Below are 26,524 nucleotides of genomic sequence, written 5' to 3'. Positions count from 1 at the left end.
TCTCGCTGCAGCATGGAGAATGTGGTTGTTATACAAACCACATAGTTGTTAAAGTAAATACATTCTTCCAAATAAGCTTTTTTTTTTTTTTTGCTGGAGACCCACAAAAAAGTCATAAATTGTGGCCATATGTGATCAGCACCTGAAATGTGCTCACATGACTGCAGTGTGTTTGTGTGAACATGTCAGTCATAACATTGAGGAAAATTGTAAGTAACTTTTGGGGGGTCCATTTTTAACCTTAATCCGCCATTAAGCAAGAATTTCCTGTAATCTGACAGGTATGTTGACTAAGAAGAATGAAACATGAACCTCTCAGCATTGAAGTTACTAGTCCTCTTAGTTTTAATAAATAAAAAGTACAGGAGATAAAGGTAGTATCAGTAAAAACTAAACTACAATAAATGTATTTTTCCTAATAACTGTCCTACTAATAACAAAAGGTAAAAAATCCACACAATGAAAGACTGAATCCATCCCAAGCAGAAACTACAAATACAAGCTTCCCTGACCTTTGCTTTTTCAGTTTTATTTATCTAAAAAAGGAAGGACTGCTTATCCTGTTAGCTGATGTGTGAATCAGCCTAGAGGCCTGCCTGCAGTGAAATAGAAAATGTAAGTCTTTTGAACAGAGACTAAATTGTCTCTGTCCAAAAGACTTACAAATTAAATTATAATTTATCACAAGCATCTATCCCTACTCTCATAAAAACCAAGAGAAAGTAGAAAATGAATTTACTCTGCAGGGTGTATTTTCAGAATCTCTAACAGGATTAACAACAAAAATTCTAAATGGTTTGTTTGTAGCTTCCATGTGTAATGTAGATTAACTATTAAATTCAGTTTGGGACACTTCAACATCTGTTTTCAGTGCATTACAATGAAATCAAGGGACCTCATATATACATTTGACTCAATAAATCTGTCAGTAAATTGGTATTTTCCAAAATATTGCCCATAACTTTCAGTATTCAGTAGTCTCATTTGCATGATCCGAAACAATTGCCTCGTGTTCTTCATGGCTGTGCTAAGTGGTCCCAGGCATATGACCTAAAAGTGACAAATGGTTCAAAAAACAAGGCAGCATTACAACAGATTGGGGAAAAGAAACATGAGGCTATTCCCTGTAACAGAATCTAGAGGAATGGCATGGTCACAACATGATTGTGTCTATCTATCCCTTCTAGGTAATAAACACTAACGTAGATAGAAAAAACCCCATATGTTTAAATGGAAACTCTCATTAGAGCCATCAAATTAAACTGCACATTGTTTCATCTTTAAATTAAATACTAGAAATTACTTTAATTATGAGATTAGCAACCATCACTGGCTATTTTTTATTCAATACAGAGGGTGAACAGTTGTTATGGATTTCTGCAGAACTGATGTGCCAGGGATGGTGAAAGCAAGAAAAAGGAAATATATAGATTTGACTTGCTGTAAAGCATGTTGCATGAGAACTACTTTGGTACAGCAGTTAAGCCATCAGGCTGGAAACCAGGAGACTGTGAGTTCTAGTCTTGCATTAAGCATAAACCCAGCTGGGTGATCTTGGACTCTCTCCCAGCTTTCTCTCCCTCTCTCAGAAGGAGGCAACTGCAAAGTACTTCTGAAAAAAACTTGCCAAGAAAATGGCTGGGCTAGGACTACTTGAATTACCAGGAATAAAAAATGGACTCAAAGGCACAAAAATAAAATTCTGATGATGACAATGGCTGAAGGCAGAGGACAAAGCAGAAGGTTTTAAAATGTTTGGAAGTGGACAAGCTCGTGAACTTTGGAGGACTTATCACTAAAACTCTCACAAGAAGGAACAGATTTACAAGCCCAAATAACAGCAATGCTGGTAGCAACTGAGTAGGGAGAGAGAGACAACTTTAATGTGCTGTGCTGAAACACTGGCAACAATGCCTTACAAGGGGGTAAGGATAATATTTGTTCTGGATTTGAAACAGTGTTTTTTTCTGTTTTGTGTAGCCCCCTTTCCCCAATTTTATTCTATGCAATTAAAGTCAAAGAAAAGGCATTGACCTCAAAGAAATTTCATGATATGTATGTTTTAGAAGTAAAAGAAGTTTCATATTTTGGTTAATTGACCATTTCTAGGACAGATAGCAAAATTTTCATTAAAGAGTATTCAAGAATATTCGGATGAATCTTCTATCTAGGATTTGATGATTCAATATCGATTCCCAGGAAAGGTTTCTTGGCATAAAAGAAAGCCTTTTGTGATATGTAAATCAGTTGGCTAGAAAGGGATCTATTTTAAGCCACAGGCTGGAGACACTGCTCATAGATATGTCACCAGATGGATAATTCATATCAACAACTTGAAATAGGAGGGTAGAGTCCTTGTGAACTACCACCTTATTTTCCTTTTCAGCTAATTTCCCTATTGTTTTTATGGCAAATTGCCACCCAACACCATTTTTTGCAAATCTGAATAATATAACTATAAAAAGCAACAGAACACTGCAAGCTTCCCAAAATCATGAATTGAGTTGGTGACAAGTACTTTTTTTAAATTAAATAAATGTTATGGGAATAAAGGGCCAATGTAAAATAAGTGGCTTCCCTCCACTAACCATTCTTTAAAACATCTATAAAGATTATGATTCTAGCGGTAGGAGAAACATTTAAGCAGAGGTGTTCAAAAGTACAAGTGCATCTGATTCAATAATCAAATCAAGGCAAGCAAACTTTCTGAAGTCTTCCCTTATTTGAAATGAGAGGGTTGCAGTTATTTGAAACTCCAGAGTAATCTTCACCTACCTTCCGATAGTTGGCAAGACCTATTCAAAGTCTGAAAATATAAGAGCTAAAAGCACAGTATCTCAGATTACAACATAGCCTATTGAAGACAAAAAGGATCTGGCTAGTGTAAAACTGTAATATCATTTACAAAAGATTATTGGAATCTCTACAAGCTCGGCTTGACATTAGCCAGCTCTGCAGACTCCAGGATATTTCTCATTTGCAACCCAGTACAAGATTTTTTTACTTTAGAAAGATCAGGAAAGGAGTATGTTTTGCTGTACTATATGGTATTCAGACTAAACTGTCAAAATAAAGCCCACTTCTCTATGTTCTATCAGATCCCTAGCTCACTATCAGTCAACTTCTAAACAAAAATTCAGGATTCTTGTAAATGTGTTTGGAGCCCACAGCTATGCACTCAAGTATTAGTAAATTTGGGTATTAATCAGTGGTAGGATTCAAACATTTTTACTATCGGTTCTATGGGCATGGCATGGCTTGGTGGGTATACTGTAAAATCTCCATCCCCTACTCCTGGGGGAAGGTTACTGCAAAATCCCATTCCCTCCCCATCCCAGTAACCTGCTTTCCAGCTCCATTCTCCTGTGCAGGGCAACTAAAGAGAGAATCCAAGGAATGGGTTAACTCTGCCTCTCTGCTCATAGACTGAGTCTGTCAATCTTTTGTAGCCATGCCTCTCGTGTCTGCATTCCCAATTTTGACAAAGGCATAATGATTGACTTGAACATGTTTCCTGCCTTGGCTTGGCCACTCCTGGACACTGGACTAGACGGTTGCCAGGGTGGGATTGGATTCTCTCTCAGCACACCGAGAAGGAGCGTATCAGTTAAGACCCCTTCTCCAGTGTGCTGAGGAGAATCCAAGGAATGGGACATACCAAAGCTGGCTAGTCCTAAGGGCAGGTAAGAGTCCCCGAGCCTGTGTACACCTTCTGGAGAACTCATCTGCCAAAGGCCACTTCAGTTTATAATGCCTAATAAACGGTGATGAGGAGGACCACGTCGCTGCTCTGCAAATCTCATCAATAGAAGCCTATGTTGCCCACGCTGCCGTGGTGGCCACACTTGTCACTTGCTGAGCCAATGGGAGAGCCTGAAGCTCATATGATTTGGTGATGCATGCCTGTATCCACCAGCCTATGGTTGAGGCTGTGACCTTATTACCCAATGTGGAGGGTTGAAAGGATACAAACAGAGCCTCCACCTTCCTATAGAAGGCTGTCCTATTAATATAAATGCAGAGAGCCCTCCTGACGTCCAAGGTGTGCCATTTCTTCTCTAGGGCCTGGGTCGGGCCAGGGCAGAAGTCTGGTAAAATTAGTTCCTGTGCACTATGAAATAAGGAATTAACCTAAGGAAGGAAAGAAGGATCTAATCTTAGAACCACTCTGTTGGGGTGAAAGATGCACAGTTCCTCCCTTATTAAGAGGGCCGCCAATTCAGAGATGCGTCTCGCTGAAGTGATGGCCACAAGAAAGGCCACCTTGCAGATGAGGAAGCGAAGGCTGGTGAAGCGCAACGGTTCGAAAGGTCCACAGGAGAGAGCCTGGAGAACCTTAGACAGGTCCCAGGTGGAATATCGGTAAACCGTCGGAGGTTTTAAATTAGTTGACCCTCTGATGAAGGATGCGAGGACTCCAGATCCCCTCAAGATAGCACAGAGGACAAGGCTGCCACTTGCCTGTGTATCATATTAGGCGAAAGGCCCTTGTCCAGCCCTTCCTTTAGAAAGTCCAAAATCTGGGCCATTGATACTGAAAGTGGATCAATAGAGGTCCTGGAACACCAGGCGCAGAAGGTTTTCCAGGTGGAGTCATAGATTCGGTTAGTGGATCACCTCCTAGAAGCCTGGATGATCTTTATCACTTGGCTGGAGAAGTTGTCCAGCCTCAGAGTTCTCCACTCAAATGCCAAACAGTTAGTTGGAGCCACTGTGGATCTGGATGGAGGAGAGCTCCCTGACTGAGGGAAGATTCTGTCTGGTGGAATCCTCCAGGGCCTCTCTAAGCAGTTTACCGTCAGCATATTGCCCCCCAACAATCTGGGTCCTCATTTTACCGACCTCGGAAGGATAGAAAGCTGAGTCAACCTTGAGTCGCTGAGTCCCGAATTACCAAACTGCTGACCAGTTGGTGATCAGCAGAAGTAGCCTGCAGTAAAGCATTCTAACCACTGCACCACCGTGGCTCTTTAGAACATAATATAGTTGTACATAGTTCTTCTTGGCGTCTCGGCTTGTTCACATATGAAAACTCTTCTCCTTTTGTTTAGCATCCATCTTAAATGACATCTACATTGCCAATCAGATGATTTAGGAAGAGAACACTGTGTCCTTTTCTGCCTCTTTACTACTTCAAAAATACGTAGTTACCAATGTACTCTACTATAATATATATACATATCCCAAAGCATTAAGATATATTTAGAATATATTTCTATAAACAATGCAAATAATATTTATGCATATTAATTATAATAATGTAATAAATATTGTGTTTAACATAAACATTAAAAGCAAAATATTTTTCAGTTGTTTGAAAAGAGGTTTTCACAGATACTTTTTCATGTTGCAATTCTGTACAATTTGCACAGTCCAAAATATCAACAATGCTAGAAATGCATACTGGGTTTTTGAAGAGTTTAGAGCACTGGCTATGCCAATTAAAAGGTATTACTTGGAACTAAAAATTATAAATTATGTAAGTGCTAACACAATTTTAAACAGTGATTAGACAGACATTAGACACATACATTTTTACAGTTTTTATAATTCATTATAACCTAAGTATTATCTGCCTATTATCATCTACATTTTCACATTATTTCATTGTTCTGTATTAACTCTTCAAATGTTTAGAATTTTGATCTTATTTTTAAGTGTGTCCCTTTCATATTAGATGAATATAGAAAGGAGATACAGATTAGATTCTGATGGAATGCTTTTTAGAATTAAAAATTATTCCAAATACTTTTTTAAGGGTTGATACTATATGAGACTATTTAATCGTTGAGAGACTAATATTCCTCGTATTTCTATAAGCCGCTTTTCCCTTTATTGTATTTATAAATGGAGCAGTAATTGTTATTGGATAATTACAGATCATGAATAAATACCCACTATGGCATTATTATAAAAAACAAGAAAATGCATTATATTAAAATACAGTATATGAATACGTAACAAGTAAATGGAATATTCATTCCTTTAGGAATTGATTCCTGTTATACATACACTGATATAAGCCTTATGGAAGAATTATTTCTTAGTTTCAATTTGTTCTTTACAATTTAAACTACAAGCCAGAACATAATTAAATCTTAGTGATTTAAGGAGCTCAAAATGAATGCAATGGTTTGGTTACAATGACAACAATCCTAATAACTGTTTTCTATACTTACCACAAAACTTTCTAGAATATATAACTTAATCCCAGAAACATAAACAGACAAATATAACTAATTGGGCTGTAGGATAAAAACACACTTCTGACACCACTGTGTAGAAAAATAGGAAAAACAGTGGCATATAAACTTTTGAAGTCGGAAACTGCACAAAGATAGACAAATCATTTTTATAATTCTATTTTATAACACTCCTGTTGTTCTTTAGCCAGTAGAAAAATAGCAACATACTTTTTAGTATCAACGTTGAGTTGATCAAAACAAAGAGAACAAAAGAAATGTTATTAAATGCAACAAAAAGAAATAAGCTCATTGTAATAATTTTCAAACAAAATATATATTAGCAATTTTTTTAGCCTTTATACACTAGCCAGTTAGCTACTTCAAAACATTTTAGTTGAAGGGTTTTTTGTTTTTTTAAAGCACAGTCATGAGGAAAAGGACAGAATGTGTACACCATACTAGAGGCAGCTTCATCCAAATTATGGTTCGCTATATTCTGCCCTTAGGCCTCTCAATTCTTTTAAAAGGTTCTAATGCTGATACTTGATAGGAAGGGAAGGAACATAAACAACACAATTAACTATACAGAGATAAGGTTACAAATCAGATATTCTGGGTTTAATTTCATAGTATTTTAGTAATTTTCCCTTGAAAAATCAGGAACAAAATATACAGAAGCCAACGAAGTACATTATCTTCAATTTAGAAGACTAAATTTGGTGGGATTATTTTTTTACTTGGGAATAATTTTTACTTAAGAATGCTAGCAATAAGCCATGATGCAAGTTTAAGCATGCCCAGAGTCTTTGACATGCTCAATCTAATATTAAACATTTTTTTCTTTCAAATTAGGAAGGTTTTTGTGATTTGGTGGTTATCTAATAAATAGAAGATCAAAACCATCTGAACAGATCTATGTGATCAGCATTTTGGGTACCTCTAACTCAAGATAACCTTTCAAAAATAAATCTTGAACAGCCTTGCAAGTAACATATACAGAAATCTAATAATCTGATACCACCAAAGACTAATAATTTACAAAATGTCAAGAGAAAGGGAAAATGAGCTAATCTAGCTTTCCTTCAGGCCCCAAATTGCACACAGAGAATCAGCTGGGCCTCTTTCAAGAATAGTGCCAACAATAGAGCTGCATACTTGTCAGCCATAAAGTCTACCTTCAGCTACATTTTACCTCAGCTTTTCATTTTGCCACTTCATCTGTATCAGCACCTCTAGAGTTATTTATTCTTGTTAATCCAGAGATGCAGACATGTGGAAGCAAATGCAGATTAACAACTTTTACTATTCGGAAGTTGACTCATGGCAATTGGACTTAATTTTGTTGGTTTGAAACATTTCACTGCTATCCAAGCATTTTCTTCAATCTGAGCAAGTCAGTTAACATGGAATCTGAGTAGACAAAAAGTCTACCAACTCTTAATATTCTTAAAATTCATTAAGTGTGGCCTCCCTGTGAAGTGGTCTTAATTTTTCTGGGGACTGAAAGAGTGTAGCATAAAAAATGGGGGGGAGGGAGACATGTGTGTCTGAGGCCTCCGCCTCTATTGTAGGAATGATTTTTCATTTTGGCATAAATGGATTCCTTCACACCTCTCTCAAACCATCTATCTTCTATGTCCAAATTGTGAACCATATTCTCCTCAAAAGAATGCCTTTAAAAAAAAAAAAGATAGTTATACTGCTGATTTTAGTCTTGTGGTACCGTTTCTCCTGTGTCTAAAGGCTGGTTGGCTTCTCCAATGTAGAAGCTCTGAATACTACTGGTTGCACTGGACCACATAGACTGTATTGCTGTTAATGAATCTTCACTGACAAATTGTGTACTTTTCACTTTCTGAACTAAAAACTACATTTATACATCTATGCACATCCCTCCCAATTCAAAATCTACCTCAGGGATCCCCAAACTTGGCAACTTTAAGACTTGTGGAGTTGAAGTCCACAAGTCTTAGAGTTGCCAAGTTTGGAGACCTCTGATCCAGCTCTTCGGGTAAATTTCAGTTCCAGAAGAATTGAGGTGGGACTTCTGTGTGATGGAGTCCATACACTACAGTTCCCATATGTTTTTTCACCACAGCTTTTAAAAGTCTGGGTTGTCGAAATCCCAACATGGCATTTTTGGCACACATCTTAGGACTTTTCCAAAATAGTATTAGCACTTAGACTTACATACCGTTTTATAGTGCTTTACAGCCCTCTGTAAGCGGTTTAGAGTCAGCCTATTGCCCCCAACAATCTGGGTCCTCATTTTACCCACCTTGGAAGGATGGAAAGCTGAGTCAACCTTGAGCCTGGTGAGATTCAAATTGCAGGCAGCTGGCAGTCAGCAGAAGTAGCTTGCAGTTCTGCACTCTAACCACTGTGCCACCGAGGCTCTCTAATGCTGCTATATGATCCAGTTTACAATGAACTATCTTTCATATGAAGAATAATAACTTGTGGCATCTTCAAAGATATCAAGCAAGTATTCTTTTTGCCTTTTTGAGCTGCTCTGAAAGTTTCTCATTTATTCCATCTTTCATACTGAAACAAACAGATGGCATAAAGCTACCCACTATTGTACTATATTGGGGGTGTCAAATTGGTGGCCTGCAGGCCGGATGCATCATATACAGGCCATGCCCACCCCAGCTCCGCAAATGGAAAAAACATCACAAAACATCATGTGACAGCAACGTGACATGGTGAGTTTGACACCCATGTTCTATACTATAACATTATATAATAACTAGCATTCCAGTTCCAACTTTTTGGACTACTGTTTAAGGCAGCAGGCTAGAAAGTAGGAGGCCCTCAGTTCTAATCCCTTTAGCCCTGAAAGCCAGCTGGGTAATCTTAGGCCAGTCACTCTCTCTCAGCTCAACTCACTTCACAGGGTTGCTGTTGTGGAGAAAATGGGAGGAGGAAGGAGTGTTAGATATGTTTGCCATCTTGAATGATGCGTAGAAAATAAAGGTGGTATACATTATTCTATAAAATATGTCTTTGTAGAAAACACCTGAAGCAACCACCAACTGTCCACATAAGTTTTTCACTAACAATTAATGCAAACATAGGCTAGATTCCATACAGGATTAGAAAAGCTGCAGGAGACTGACACAGAAGCAGGGCCATGTTAGATTTCCTGGAAGACAAATTACATCACTTCTCCCTCTGAACTTTTTTCCACTCCAGTGAGTCATAAAAGCTACTATATACAGTAAGTTTAACAATGAGTGCCTGTGCTTATTCTCCCTTGCTCTTATCTTTCTCATCTGCTTTTGTAGTTTAGTTATTCTGTGTCTTTTATGCTGCAATTGAGCTGAGCCAGTCTTATTCTTTACATTTAATTCTGCTGGCTAACAAAAGTTTTAATTAAATTTAATATCTGCACAAGGAAATATTTGGTGTTTTCTCTCTTCAAACTTTTAAAAAAAGGAAAGGTCTTAAGACATTCTGACTGAGGTAATGTTAAAGTAATTTTTGCTGTTGTATATTCAACAGATGACAGCAATAAGTGTGACTGAATATAAGTAGTTAATTAAACAGATAGCCCTCAAGTTATGAACATTCAGAGACCATTCAAAATTATAGCAGTGATAAACAAATAGTACTTATGTCTGCTCCAAAAGTTATGACAATTGCAACACCCTCTTGTGATTAAAATTTGGGCACTTGACAGCTCACCCACATAATCACAAGGATGCTTCAACTTGCCCATGCAATCTATCCCCCTATTTCTGCCCTTTTGATCTACTGTACTCTGCCATCTCCTTGTTCCTACTATTAACCAAGCATGCCCAGCACCGCCCTTTGCAAGGCTAGCTACTGGCTGCATAAGGGTTTTTTTTCCCCAAGGTAGTACAAGGCAGTTTCCTCACAAGACATCAGGAAGAAGGCCTCACGTGACCAGCAGCTGCCTCATGTGACCCAGCAAGGTCCAAGCTGGATATGCCCTGTCAGCAACTGGAGCAAGAGCATGGTAAAAGTCACCCAAAAGAGGAGAGCACAGGGAATCAGAGGTCTTGAGTGCAGTGAGAAAAGCAGCTGCACCTGGTGCTTTGTACTATTTTGCTGGACCAGGCTAAGGCTTCATCCTGCAGGATTGGAGGCTGCAGCTTCACACTGAAGCTCAGGTGCTCCTTGCAGTTGTGGCATGCCAAGAAGCCCCTCAGCTGCAAGATAGCAAGCAACTCCAGAGTCATGCAATTTTATGAATGCTTGCCACCCTCCTATAAGGCAAAGTGTATAGCAGCCCAAAGGGTAGGCAGTTGGGAGAATTAAAGGGAGGTAATACTTTACCTTGGAAGAGCCAAGTCTTGGGACTGGGAGGGACCAAGCTAAATATGGATTGGTATTGGTATTGTTCCTTAGCTAACAAGCAGTGGAATTCAGTCAATTACAGCTACATTGAATGCCGGTATTCCCATTGATAAGCAATGAGGTCACATGACATCTCACTTTATGGCTGGATTGCTTAGTGATGGAAATTCAGCTCCTAATTGCCATCGTAAGTCAATTAAACTATACATATCGATCTTTCCATTTTGTCCACTTATCCAACTATATGCCGAATATATATCCCTATAAGGATCAGAAACACGGAAGCCATAATATTCCCTGTAACACTCCATCAAAGTAAAAATTGGACTTTAAAGAAACACTGACCCCTTTGAAGAAGTTGAAGAAGATTTCTGAAAATACTATGGATAGCCAAAGTAACAAACCAATGGATCATTGAACATATCGACCCAGAGTTCTCACTCAAAGCAGAAATGACCAAACTCAAATTATCCTACTTTGGACACCTAATGCAGATAACTTGTTCTGTGGAAAAAGTCTCCAATACTTGGAAAAATGGAAGAAAAGACAAGAGGATGACCAGCATCAAGGTGGATGACTCAGTTGCAGTGGTGATGAGTGCACTGTTGGGAGATCTGAAAGAACAGGTTAGGGATAGATTGTCATGGACAAGAGTCATCCTATGTTATCACTAGCATTCAAAAACAACTTGATGGTACATCATTCATCAATGAATCCTTCCATCAACAGTATCTATTCAAAAGGGGAGGAATTTATGCCTTATATTTTAACACCTGACCAATAAAAGTTCCACTAGCTGCTTCCAAATATGCACTTTTTAATTTCTTCCTGCAAAGAAACTATCAATGGTTATGGCTTTGATCCAGGAAGTAGACAAGTTTCTCTCCAAATAACCTGGACAAGAATTTTTTTAAATGCAATTTTTTTAAAAAAAATCCTAAGAAACTATCATGAAATATTTTTGTAACTGCTGTAATTCAAAAGTAGGTCTTATTTACAGCACCAAAAACTAAACCTTATTGTGTCATTGCCCATCTTATGCAACAGCGACCACCACCACCCTTTGAGGCAGAAGGCCTATTTGCCATCTGTCTCTTGTTTTAGTCACAGGCAAATCTGTTGTCATATTGTTTTTCTTTGCCCATGTGAGAAATGACTCTCACATAAAGTTCCATTTTCTTAAGTACACCTAGCCTAGTAGGAGTTGAAGTGGACTAAAATTGCTCTGTTCTAATTTATTGTTTGTTTCTAATCTATGCAATGGATTCCCCACCTGAACCTTGCAGTGAGACTCCATAAAGCATCAAAAGGGGAGCTTTGCAAAATGTATTAGCATAAATTGGGTATGTCTCTCTAACGGATAAAATCAATTGCATCTTTTAGAAAGCTTGCAAAATTGCTTCAAAACAGTTTTGGCACAGTTTCTCTGCTGGAGGTCCTAGCAGAACTGCAAACAAGATCACATGTAGACAACTGAGGATAGCCTTTAAACCAACTACCAATCTTCTAAAAGATGCAGTTGTTTTAATCCTTTCAGAAGATATTCTTCCTTTTTCACTGACACTAACATGCTTTGCGTAAGACTGACATGTAGCATCTACTTTTCTCAAGTCTACATTACCGCATGGATTCTCTATTTTATGCAGAGTACTTTTATTGTACTCTCTGGAACTTGTCAATATGATGAAAAAACTGATCTAAAGACCATGCCCCAATCACACAGAAAAAGTCGTAAGCATTAATATGGTAGGTAAGCTAGCAAGGGCTTTTAAAATGAGGAAGAAGATGGAATCTTTATTTGAGAACTTCTGACATATCAATATTAGAAACTGATATGCAGTTCAGCATTAAAATATTCAAATTATCCGGCTATTCAAGTTAATTGTTCAAATTGATATATTATTCATAAACAGCCCACTAATTTTGTTTGATCTTGTATAATTACAATACTGAAAACACAAAATCCCTGAATATCCAGGAGCAGTATTTGTATACTATTTAGAAGTAGTGTACAAGTACTTCCTAACTAATGCTGGAATAATATAAATACTTAAGTATTTTTTTAAAAATAAAGCACAGATAAAGCACCGATAAGAGGCATGCATAAGTGCACAATCTTGCCTACTGTCCCTGTCCTATTGTCCCCATTTATTCGTACCTATTTCCTGTATTCTTACTCATGTTTATACTTATACCTATTACCTTGTGATTGACAAATCAAATAAATAAAAACAAAAAAAAAACAGGTTTCAAAGTCTATACTGAGGTTTTATCCAAAACTGCTAAAAGTTTTTGTGTGGTTGTCATAAAAGTTCAGCAAAAGAATTCAAAATGACTGTGTGCTTCTTTTTTTAAAATGTACATTTTAATGTGGGACAGCCTTAGGGAAGCACAGAGCTAAAATTAGCCTTCTAGAAACAAGAAATCCTTTCCTTATCCTTTCTACATAAACAAGGGCTGCCAATTTGTCCCCATCATTGTCAGCAGACAAAAGCAAACCAAGACTGCAGCCAGACCACATTAAATAAAAGACATAGTAATTCCAGAGGCTGCCTAGAAGCCCACTGGGGTGTAAAGTCAAAACTGAAGCCTGCTTGTCAGCTATTTCCATAAAAGAACCAGAAGAAACAGTGACACTTCTATACAACAAAAAGGTCAAGGAGTTCATAGCCTTTTCATGACCCCAACAAGTCAAGGTCAAAAGATTCAGGTAGCAACTTGGCCTGGGCATAAGTTACTTGTTCAAATGAATTGTTTTAACAAATCAGCTTTGGTCAATTAAACCTAACAAGACATGTTGCATCACATAGCAGGGTTCCTGACACTGAGGCCAGGAGCTGAGACTGGCCTCATAAAACAAGGCTTTTAACGTGGCATAACAAATTTAAGGTAATCCATCTAGAAACCTCAGACATCAGCAGAGTAAAATGCAAGCTGCCTTTACCAAGAGTAGTTTTCACACACACATAAAACAAATTAGTTTTTTTTTTAATGCTAAATTTGCAGCACAATTCTAGAAATTTATTCTGATGTAGATCTCATTATGTGAGATGCACTTTAATGTAATAATATTATTAATGCCTTAGGAACTTTCTCCTAAAAATGCTTATCGCAGACTTCTTCAACTTTGGTGACCTCTAAACATACAAACTTCAACTCCCAGAATTCCCAAACAGTACATTTTTGTTAAGAATTCTGGAAACTGATCTTCATACATACAGCAATGCATAGGAATGTATAATTTCTACTTTTAGAGAGCAGAAAGCTCTTTATACTCAATCTTCACCATATTCAAAATGAATATATCTATATTATTCTTTCTCAAAGCATCATGGGTTGAATTTAGAAATAGCAGGTAACTAAATAGTGAAAGGCTTCCACAGGTTACTCCCTAGGTTGAGTAAGAAATAAAAAATGGATATACCTAAAATAAATAGCCATTAAATATTAAGAACTATGAAGCTCAAGAGTTCATGACATCATGTAAAACTCAAGTCATTCAGTCCATTTTTTTTAGCACTTTATGCAGTGAAGACCGAAATTGAACCCTATGAATCCTTAAGAAATGTCTTTAGAAGGTCTATGGAAGAATGGAGCATCCTTGGAATATCAAGAACTTTCTTCACAATGATTTGAAACTAATTTATATTACATTTCTTAGATACACATGCTTACAAGTGTGAATTATACATATGCAAGCAAATCAAAATTGGCAATGACTCCCTGCCTTTCTGTTTGCCAGCATGCAATGTGTGTGCATCCTCAACCTTGGAAACACAGCCAATATTTTTCATTTCTCAAATTACTAAATAAGAAAATGTGACAATGATTATTTAATAGGTATTTTACTTCATAGAATAAACAACCTTTTCTGTGTAATAAACTACTCAAGATCTATCCTATTTCATGAATTATTCTGTGGACCACCACAGTATAATGTGGGAAATATCAACACAAGGACCTCAAGATTCTACAATAAACCCACCACTCCCTGGACTCCCAAACAACATGGTCAAAATATGCTATGGTTCAGCAACATATGAAGTGCCATATAGGACACAAACATTATTTAATCAGTGAAAATCCAAAACTAAGGGTCAAACTGCACCTGATGTTAAATATGTAAATTTAAAATGCACATAGTCAGAAATGAGTATGTTTGATAATTAATCAGAACAGAGATGGCAAAAATAATTCAATCGTTTTCTCCTCTACTAGTAATTCAAGGAAAAAAATCATACTCTGAATCTACTACTTCAAGTAAGAAGAACATCTTCATGACGCTAATGTGTGAAATGTCTCATAAAAGTTCCAGTTTTAGAAGATGGGCTTTTCCTCAGGATCACAGCCAAAATAATAACTGCTGCATTTCTTTTCTAATCCCTTGATCATTAGTTCCAGCAACTACTGTTATTTGCATCTTTAAAACCATTCTTTAATTGTAAGTATGCATTTAGCTTATATCCACAAGACCAAATTACCTTGAATACATGCTAAATACATCTAATAATTGGATTTTATGTCATCTTTTGCAAAAACTTGTGAAATTTACTAAGCATGATTGTATCAACCATCTAATTGAAGCTTAATGCATTCAGGTTTTATAAAATTAGACTAATTTAAGAATGTTCTCTATTATTGACATTTACTGTTGCATGAATGGGCTTCTGCTTGTGCAACAGTTTTCTCTTTCTCCCTTCCTCCTTAAACTAACACTAGAGTGTGGTCCACTAATTGTTCTGCTTATAACTACTGCTCTGTTGGTGAACAAACATCCATCTGGATTCTTCTCACAAAAATAAAATGAACATGAAAAAGAAGAGCTGTCCTTTCAAAATTCTGTACATTCATGTCATAAGGCTATATTATAGTACAATCATGTCATAAAGGTATGTTATAAAGACACATCCTTTCCAGAAGATACTATCACTAAATGAACTTTTAATTTATCAAATTACCAATAAAATCTTTAACCAAGTAGTAATTATGTACTCGCTTTCATTTCTATATAGTGGAATTTGTTTAACACTACAGAGCAGAAATTATTCTGAAGAACTTTCCTTTAAATATTTTATTTCCCACGTCTAATTTTACCTCAGAATATTAGAAAACACATTTTTTACTAAATTAACTGATTCAAAACATTAAACACTTGTCTTCTTACAAACTCAGAGGCAATAAGAGTTGTTTCTAGAGGTCCGTTTATAGGAGCAGAAAGGCATTACTTTTTGCTAAAGCTAGTTCTGCAACATTCTTTCAACTAATCTGCCTTGCTGCTGGGTCCCCTCCATCTTATATAATTCCAAACAATCCAGAGACCCTCAGAAATAGCATAGCCGAGAAACTATGTTGCATACCCATTTACTCCTTTCTGATCCAATTGATTAGTTTACCTCCTACATTACTAAGTAAAATTAAGTGCTTCTTTTCTAAAATCAGATTTTAATTTTTTTTTCAGTCCAGAATAATGAATTAGTTATTGCAATCATTAAAATTACTAGACAAAAATCATGCTTATTTTGGCATGCAAGGTATTAGGAATGCTTTTAGGTTTTCAAGAAATAGTACATTAAATATTCAGCCCACTTTGAAACAATATTATCCTAATATTCAGCCCACTTTGAAACAATATTATCCTTAACATATTAATACCCTTATTATTATTGTTATGCTTTATAGCCAATAAGAAAATTCCAAGACCACACAAAACATTCATTTGCTCAATATACCAAATTTTATGCCAAATCCTGCTGAAAAGTGAACCAAGCTGGAATATATAATATTGTAATGAATATTTTAATACAAATTGTAGAGTGACTTCAATACAAATGTAATGTTTTTATATGCAAGGAAAACAATGTCACCAGATACAAGTCTGGCAGCAGCCATTTTGTGCAAATATCTTAAATGGTTGGGTGTACATATCACATTAAACTAGTAACCCCCAAACTTGGGTGAATTACCAAAACTTCGGTAAAAGTGCTTTTCCTGTGGGTAACAATACACAAACCCATTATCCAATCACAATAGGGATATTTAAACTGACTTAAAATATTTTACTAATGAAGGTGAGTATGTGTCCCAGAATCTAATCTGGGTCTGTGTCCCAGGATAATGTTGCAGGATCTAACTGTGTCAAGTCATGGGACCAGAGGTTTAGTCTTCCGAGATTTCAGGCTCTTCCTAGAGCCCATCCTCAATAAATTTCTCTCTACCAGAATGTGTGGTAGAGAGAAGTTCTCTGAGGTGGGCTCAAGCACAAGTCTGAAAACTCAGAAGACTAAACCTCTGGTCCGGTGACCAATCCAGATTGTATTCTGCATAGTAATGAAGTTAAACGTTTGGGAAGCACTGCATTAAACCATAGCTGAGTTTATACAATAGAAACCACAATGGCTATGCTCATATTTCTAGATTGCTGGACTTAACTTTATTTCATAAAAAATACAGTGCTAGTTATTTTTACAGAAACTTGCTACCACTAACATAATTACATCAATTTTTATCTAGAAAATTGCATGAACAAATGACTATTATCCATACCCTCTGAAATCCTTAGAAACATAGAAATGCACTTCATATCTCATGTGAAACACATTATACACACATACATGCATACATATCGATTACACCATGTTGTTTTTGCATTAATTACTACATGGGTTTTTTTCAAATATCTAATTTTTTAATTGTCATTTTACAATGTGCAAATATATATCTTCTCAAAATCTTCATTCTAACATTTCTAAAATGGCCAATACACTATTAAAAGTTAATTAGTCAGTATTGCACTGTTTCAATAAGCAATAGCAGATTATGTTTTAGGTTTTGGTACATTGTAATACTTCCCTTCTAAAAGCAGTAACCTTGTAACTTAACTTAGCCTTTATGAATGGTAAATTATCCAGATTATTGTTTTCAACATTTATTTTAATTGATAAAATTCTCATTTTATTTACATTTATTAACATCAGTGATGTATAGTCAAAATGTATAACACACACAAAATAGTTTGAAATAACTTAAAAAATACTTAACTCAAATTTCCCTTTTTAAAACTTTTTTAAAAATATGTTATTATTATATTACTGCATTAATATGTATCAGGAGGGAGAGAAGAATAACCAATACCTAATATCAATGTCCCCAGTGAATACAATACAGCAAATTGTGTACCCTTGAAAATATTCTCCCAAAGAAGATACTCATAATACAAACTATTAACATTACAAGATAATTCACCTTCTAGGTATAAGCTACATGTAAGCTACAAATGTAGAAGGCATGTGAATTGAATATGCCAACAAAGAACATGTAGGCATTTCAACGAGATATATACATTTTTACTTTATTCTTATAATCAACTATTCTCTTTTGTTCTAAGATCAAACTAGTAGTCACCTGATCTGTTTCCCCCCCCCCCCTTTTTTTTTTCTACAAACATAACACATTTCAGTATTCATGTAGGCCAGATTTCCTTCATGTGGCTTTTTAGGTAAAACTGCTAGCCTATTAATTAAGAGAATAATAGAGATTAGCATGAAAACAATATTAAAACTATCTAGGAAACAACAGCAATGCCTTAGCTTTTGCACTTGCCTTGGGTGCCAACTCATGCAGCTTACTTACAAAAATAATTGATGTTTTACAATCTGGAAATCCAAGTGCATCCAAACTAACGCAAACCGGAATAAACTGTATCTTTTCTGCTGTAAACAAAATATATTTCTATTTGATTGATAAATGCAGTATTAGACTTCTAATATTTTTAATCAATGTGCTAAAGCAGAATTAGTTATATGAGTTTATTGAAATAAGAAACATGGTGCAACTCCATGACATATAAATAAGACTCAGAAACACTGTGTGAAATGTGTGTTATGTGTTATCATAATTATTTTAAGGACACATAATATATCCCAAGATGCATTAGGCAGTCTAAAATAAAAGCATTTGTTTCTTTATAACTCCAGAACAGCAAACACCAGAAGGATTAAATTATTTAGAAAAGAAATACACACCAAAAATAGTTCATTTCAATAAAAAAGAGGAACTTTAAAAATGTGCTGCTATAGAATAAAAAAGTTATCTATTAGAGGACGGGTTTCTTTTATCTGAAGTTCTACTGCAGCAAATAAATACAACAGCTTTCATTCAGTGATTGTCAAAAAACTTTCCAATGTGCCCACTGCAATGCAGATGCCAACCAACGAATCAAAGGCATTCACAAACTAGACAAAGAGGGTTTGATGCCAACCTCGGTGCCACTGGCAACCATTATTGGCATCAAGCACATTGTCTGCTTTTCCTCCCCCACTCTGCTGGCACTTGACAAACAAAATGGCGGTTCTTGTAGAAACGGAACACAGCACAAGAGCTGTACTGATTGAATCAAATATTACCAACTGATTTTATAGAGACTGAAACAGAGCCTATACCCAATTTTAAAAAAACTAATAAATATATCCTTTTTCAGCTAAGCAAGATACTGTAATCCTAATTCTTAATTTTGAAATGAATTTAACTAGAACATGTAGCATTTAAATAAATGTTATTAAAACGGGCTTCTTGCTTCATCTGAACACCTGTAGACCACAAATTATTTTAAGACTATTTTCTGCCCCCAGCTAGCAAAATAATCAACATCAATCAAATAAGAATTTAATTCTCTTGTGTTTTGAAACTTTAAGATAGGAATTCTGGAAAAAAAAGTGATGGCAAAAGAAAGGGCTTTTTTTTTTTAGAAAAAGACTTATACACTGTCAATATCGTAACTTGGTAGGCTGGTCTGTATTTCTTCCTTCAATGCAGATTTGGAAAAACTGAAAAATACTCTCCAGCAAATAATAAAAGTGACTTATATTTCTATATCAAGAAATTCTCAATATATTGTAGCATTACTCTGCTCTGCAATGCGGATACCAACTAACAAATCACAGGCATTCTAGTCTAAACAAAGAAGGTCCAATGCCAACCTTGGTGCCACTGGCAACCATTTCTGGCTCTCAAACTATTCTTCCTCATGTTTTTGCCAATATTTCAATATAGCTCCATTTTATTATTTCATTCATTCAAGAATTTTATTGTTTTTTCAACTCTCCATGAATTTTTCTTATCATCCCACCGTAGATATTCACAAACTTAGCTAGAAAACCAACTCTCTTCAAAAATATTTTAGTTTGATATAACTCATGTATATATGTAAGCAGCCTTCACTCCCTGCCTGCCAAAGGGTTAAGAGGAAGCTACCTTGAGAATAATTCAAACCTAGAATCTTTTTCAATACAAAGGAAAAATGGCTGAAAATATATTTCTACCACAAAAACAGTAATTCCAAAACAGCCTTTAGCAGCTTCACTTGTGATAGTGTCCTTCTGTAGGTAACCTAATATAGATACCAACTTTTCATCCACAATTGTCACCAACTGAAAAAATATTGGAAAAATCCAATCATCTTAGAAAACATTTACAGAAGTTATTTTGACAATTCATACACAATCCCTAGTATCATCTGATATCACCATTGTTTTACAGGAATCCTTCTGTCAATGCAAGCAAATACAGCCTCTGAAGAAATATATATGCACAGATATAAAAATGCTGTATCCCTTTTATTTTCAGATACAGGTGATTTTCTAATGGAGATAATATGCAACCAAGTTAAATGTTCCATCATAAAGTCACTGACTAAGTACAAACTTCACATATAGTTTAACATAACTATGTTAACTATATTTAACACTTGTTTCAGTTACTAAACATTATGTCTTTAAATACTCTTTGAGATAAAGGGAATATAAAGTTCATACAATCAAGATCAAAATGTTCACTATTGATTGTTTTTCATTCAAGATTAATTTGCAGTGTATTTAAATTCATATAATCCTAAATGAGGGTTCTCCTTCAATCCCAATCAAGGATTGCAGATTTAGATTACAAGAATTTTCAAATGTATATCACAGCAAAGTTTAGAGAGTTGGTCATGCTAAAGTCACATTGAAACCAATGGAACGTAAATAGTATTCACTTGGTTCTAAACTGGAATCCAGCCTACATTTTATAACTGCTATCATTGTTGAAAAACAGAACTGTGTTTTTTATGGTAAATGTTTGTTTTTCATGGTAAAACTACCACACAGTAACTGTATACTATATACAGTTAGAAGTCAGCAATGACAATATTGGACTGAATTATACAAAATCAACACTAAAAATACCAAGAAAAAGCCAAGTCTTTTGGTAGTATCGCCAGAAACATGAAAAATAATTTTACTTTTTAATATTTGTATCAACATTCCCCATCCATCTTTCTTTTGGCAGTTTCCAGGACCAGGCCAATTTTTGTCAAAATTCGCCATCTGCAAATACTCCATGATTTTAACTTAGATATATTTATTATGTGGTTCTAGAAACAATCTACCATAATGGTTACAGGCTTTAATGTAAAAAATGTACGTAACAAAAAAGATAACAAATTCTACATTAGATCAATTATCATCACTGAAAACAAATCATATAAGCAGATATACAATCATAACAATTACAGAAGTTTTTCATTACAACATAATTTAAAATAACCATATTGAAGCAATGGTTAAAATAAGTGCACAAGTTTTTACCTCAAAATTTGGAGAAATGCCACACTATGAACACTGATAAGCGACTATATCACATAATTATATTTATTGCATAATATATATATAAATATATAAAATATCATATTTCATTCTTTTATTTAATAGTTCTATTGTAATGAATACAATTGTTATGAATGTATATGCTATGAATATATTCTGTAACACATACCAAAATCATTCGTAGTATTTTTCAACTTTTATAACAAATGTTAATATGTATTTTGGATTCTCCTGCATCTAATGTATACATTAGCAAGCACGTATCAATATCTGTAAAGATATATGAAATGTTTACAGCTTTTTTTAAAAAAACAAAAAAGTGGTATAGCGTATTCATGTGCATATGTGTATAAATATCTGAATAAATAAATAGAATATTTTTAAAAGCCCTACCTTGATCCTGCACATAGTATGCCAGAAACAAATCAAGCTCCTTGACAGATACTGTTATGTGATGTGGTTGAACGCAAAGTGCTGGATTTGTGCAATGGGGGGATTTCATGAGCCGTTCTCCATCGGTACTTTCCAGGGGGATACCTTTAAAAAGGATCACCATGACTAGATCCAGGCGCCAGACTTTGTCTGCTTGCCTAAGACAGTCGATTCTCCTAATCTTGCCCTTCTGGTCAGGATTGGATAATACACAGCATGGGTGCTTCTTCCCAGTAACAGTAAGCACAAAATCCTCTCGATATTCTTGGCGGATATCTTTGCGCAATTTGGCGAGAAGCCTGGATGCCCACTTCTGTTTAATTTCTGGCTTTTCACTAAGTAACTCATCCTTGACTGCTCTTTCTTCATCTTTTGACATTCGCTTTTCATGTTTTTTAAAGTACTTGCGTTTTCGAGCCTGAAGGTTGAACCACGTATAGGCAATTGCACGGACATGTGGAAGAAGTGCCTCAATGAATGGGTGAAATTCATCCTGTTAGAAGAAACAAAAAGAAAAACTAAACTTCGGGGACCAGTTTTACTTATACAATTACAAACAATTATTTTTGGGGGGGAAATCAGTAAAATGAACACTTATGTATGCCATGAGCATTCCTAAGCATTTTCAGCAGGCTTACAATTCTTAAAAAAGATACATACATGTTATAAAAATGTATGTCTATAATTCACTTATGGAAGTATTATAATATTTTATAAATACATCAATTCTTGGGCTTGGTTCCAAACTGATATACAATTGTATTAGTTTAAAATTAAACAAAATGGCCCTGGAATTTTGAATGTTTTGGCTATAATTTAACAAATGACAAATATTGGCACAGCAAATTTTAAGACAAATGACTAGAAATATTATAAATGTAGAAGTTAATATTGCAAATAATTTACCTTCTGTATTTGGAAACATTATGGCATACATGTTCAATGTTGCATTATGTAGTTTCCACTTTTGTCATCAGCAAGAGACTGATGGCAACACAAAGACTATGAACAATGAAAATATAACTCAATCCCTTATTAATCACCCAACATTCCAGTTATCATAGTATTATTCTAACAGGAATAACCACAGAAATCAAGAAATAAGGCAAGAAAGGCCAAAGGAAAGACATAGTTCTAATAAAATTAGGGTACCTTACAGCGTTCACTAGCTGCCCATGTTTCCCCGCTTAACTTTACCCCCCCCAAAAAAAAATTTTTAACTGAAAATTACATGGAACTGTAACAGAATTAATTACTTATTAACTCAAGGATAGTCCTTAAGTATGTAATAATTATTTCATCCCACTCCAAAAAAAAAAAAAAAAAACACCTTTTAGGTACACAAAGAAAAAAGGATAATTTGAAACAAACTTTGTCTTCTTTGTGATCTAACACTCTGTAACTCTGTGACGTTAACACTGTATTATTGGATAATCCTGTTTTCTGAAATACACAGATGTATTGGACTTGAAAACTTTTCCTTTTACAGGCTTTACCTAGCTATTCATACAGATTTTCTATATTTTATTATTTGTTTCAATTGACTAAATGTTGGCTAATACTAGCAATTACTTTATTTTGATCAATAAGAACTACTAAGGTGATGTGCCTCAAATTTCGTCTTTGTCACATACAATATATAATTTACTTCAAAGAAAAATTATCTCTGTAGCCCTGGCACCTATCATAAGATTTGAGATAAAATTGTGGCAAAAGAAGAGCAGTGTTATTCATTCATTTGTTTGACCTATAATTTTAGACCATATTTAATTCAAATTGAATTTAAATCATAATACTGTAAAATATTGATGCTAAAATTAGTCCTGATATAAAATTAATTGTATTTTTCAAGCAAAATGGTAGCATATATATTAATATACTTAATTGTTAACTTAATAAATTGGAAAATGAATGTCATTAATTTTAAGAATCCTATATTTCAGTTTGAGAATATAAAATGTATTTATTCTATTCAAAATTCCTGTAGAGTTTTATCTAACAGTTCATACAATCAACTAATACTCAACAAAAGTTCATGCAAAGTATTCACACCAAATACTGAAATCTTCTTTAAATTGAATCCTGCATTTTTATAAGTAAAAATAGCAAGATTTTTTAACACCTTATAGTAAGACTTTTTAAGAAGTACTGTAAGACCTGCAATGTTATTTCAATTTTGGTTTTATATATACCTCTTTCCTTTTTAAGGCAGACATTAATCAACTAGAATAGAAATACAGGGCATAAAAAGAATTATAATACAATTAAAACAAGGTTTCAAGCAATTACTAAAGTCATAAGCCATTCTACCCAGATACTTTTAAGTTTTCTGTTACTTTAAGAGAACAAACTACATTAAGGAAAGAGTTAAACCACAATCTGCTCTTTGTGTGGGAAGAGAGCACAGCTTAGAGCAACCACAGCCCTCGATAAGACTTCCCTATCTCAGTGCACTCTGGTGCCATTTTTTTTACTACTAGTTTCTTTTTCTCAAAAACTGAGCGCTATAGAAATCTTAGTAAAACATGTATTTTAATAAGAAACTTGTTTCATTACTTCTAACTTATATAAGAAATTATTAAAAAGCCTAGAAATTGAATGGTTAGAAACTATGTCCAGTACTGTTTAAAGTTATTTTACAATATATATTACCCCCATAAATTCCAGTCGAAGTTCCTGTGATGTTGACAATTCAGATCATGGTATTTGGCATTACTTCATTTTAATCACATTTGGGAAACTGCAGACCCAACTCAATGCAACAGGATAAATGCATGGTCTCTGTGATTACTAGTGCTACATATCCTGTGTTTTTAAAATTATGTTCACTGGTTACAAATTCTAATTTTACATATAAAGTTTCCAGAATATATTTACTGCTATAAAAATGCAGTTATAAAATCCAAGTTATCTGATAAAAAACATACATTTGTGTTTTTAAACTCCTGCATTAAGTAACAGACCTTGGCATAAAATTCATAATTAAATAAAATTACAGTCACTAGTATACATATCAACTATTGTAACATTCCAAAACATTGTTTAAATAAGAATTGTTTCTCAAGTAAAACTTATGTTACATAGGTTCTCTTCAAAAATTCTTATACACTCAGTATGAAATTTGGTATTTTGAAAGATGCACAATATAAGAGAAAGTTGTATTTTGCATAGATTGCAATAAAAACAAAGAGCAAACTTTTTAACAGATAAATCAAGCTTCTTAAAGTTATTTTAAGCCACAATCGTTATGGATCTACAATCATGGTCAATTTCCACAATATCTTCATGTTATTTACCTTTCCCTGTAAAAGAAAAACTTTTTTTCAAAAAAAAATGAAAAATGATTTCTTATTTCTATCTTACCTTCCTATTAGTTTGTTATATGAATTCAGAAAATTATTTCACAAAATAAACAGTGCAAAAATATAGCCAAAGGTACGCACACTTATGTTTAATGTTCAATTTAGCAATTCTAGCTTAGATATAAAATTCCGTAAATCTGTACTTACTGCTTGGACTACTTCTTTAAAAAAGACTTCAGCTGTGAGTACTAACAACTATTCATGGATCTAAAAACTAAGTTTACATTAATTACACAAAAGGAGGAATGTGTTCAGATAATCCTGTTTTATTTAATCAGGTTAGGTTTCCAAGATATAAAATGTCTATTGACACCTCATTTATTCTTATATCTTATAGATTTCAATGCAACTTAATTTGACTCCAAGGTAACCACAACCGTACAATAAAGTAACCGCTCCCAAAATCCAAACTACTGTACTATTTTTATATAGATTCTTTTTAAAAAAAGGTTTGTCAAATGCATGTTCTATACAGTTTCTAGCCTATCAAATATTCCTTTTCTTCATTTCTACGATTTCTAACAACAAATATATTATAAAATACCAGTAATACAATATTATATTCACCATAAACCTGCTCTACAAGCATGGGACAATGGGTATGTATTCAAAACTTGAGGGGGATCTGAATTTTGTCCCAACTGTTCTTATAAGCTATTTATACTTCAAGTCTGTGAATTATAAATTCACAAACTAAATAGAAAACCATCTTAGAAATCATTTGGGGAAAACAGTATACATTTCATCTCAAAACTAGTGGGCATTTTGTTGAAACACTTGACTTATCTTAAATTGGTCAATACTAGGTTTGCCGTAACACTGTTTCAGACTTGTAGATTGCATGCAAACCATGCCTAAATAATTTATTTTGTTTTGGAAAAGACAATGTGACATTTAATACTATGCTTATGGTAAATAAGCAAGTGATAAAACTTGCTTAATAACAGTCATGGAAAAATTTAATACTGCCCTGTAATAAGTTCAGGCACAAATATCCTATTCTAAAACACTTCTGTGAATTGAGGCATTAGGCCAGAAACAAGAAAGGATTATACCTTATGTTACCATTAAAGCATACTACATTAAAAACTTAAGCTAAATTTTCACCTATACCTATCTCCACAGAAACCCAACTATATGATGATCCTAGGCCAGTAACCATGGCTTTGCAAGGGAATACTATGAAACTAATAAATATTTCTATGTGGCTGGTAGAAGTCTCCTTAAGTATTAAATGCGTATTAACAGAGAGAAAAACAGTATACTGAATTTTACAATGTTCTGCCAATTGATCAAGAGACATAAACCGTGTGTGCGTGCTGATGTGCAAGTGCTGACTTTTTATAATTTCTCAAATACCTCAGAACACTTTTTACACCTGCTTTGCATCAGTAAAGTTCCCATTTACTGGCTAAAAAGATTCCAAAGTTAATCACATTTTGATGCCAAACAAAATATAAACAATAAAAACGTGTCAGCCAAAAAGCTACAGGACTGTATCCAATCACTGAATAATCCTTATCATTGTTTTAATCTTCATTCATAATTTGTGAATGCTCCAGTCCAATAGAATTACACTGGTTTC

General features: G+C 34.6%; 1 protein-coding gene across 13 annotated transcripts in view; it reads right to left on the bottom strand.

Annotated features, from left to right (window-relative positions):
* The window catches only part of NFIB (nuclear factor I B), a 322,636-nt gene that overhangs the window by 196,842 nt on the left and 99,270 nt on the right, over positions 1–26,524 (bottom strand). For all 13 annotated transcript variants that reach the window (XM_087957676.1, XM_087957670.1, XM_087957673.1 and 10 more), the window contains exon 2: positions 21,539–22,070. In XM_087957676.1, the coding sequence (XP_087813802.1) occupies positions 21,539–22,070 (532 nt within the window). The remainder of the gene's footprint in view (positions 1–21,538; positions 22,071–26,524) is intronic.

Source organism: Notechis scutatus, chromosome 2, assembly GCF_049901735.1.
Source record: "Notechis scutatus isolate UNSWTSFEM ecotype Mainland chromosome 2, rNotScu1.2, whole genome shotgun sequence".
NCBI classification, from domain to species: Eukaryota; Metazoa; Chordata; class Lepidosauria; order Squamata; family Elapidae; genus Notechis; species Notechis scutatus.
The sequence above is the reverse complement of the archived record's forward strand: the minus strand, read 5'-3'. Positions and strand labels throughout refer to the sequence as shown.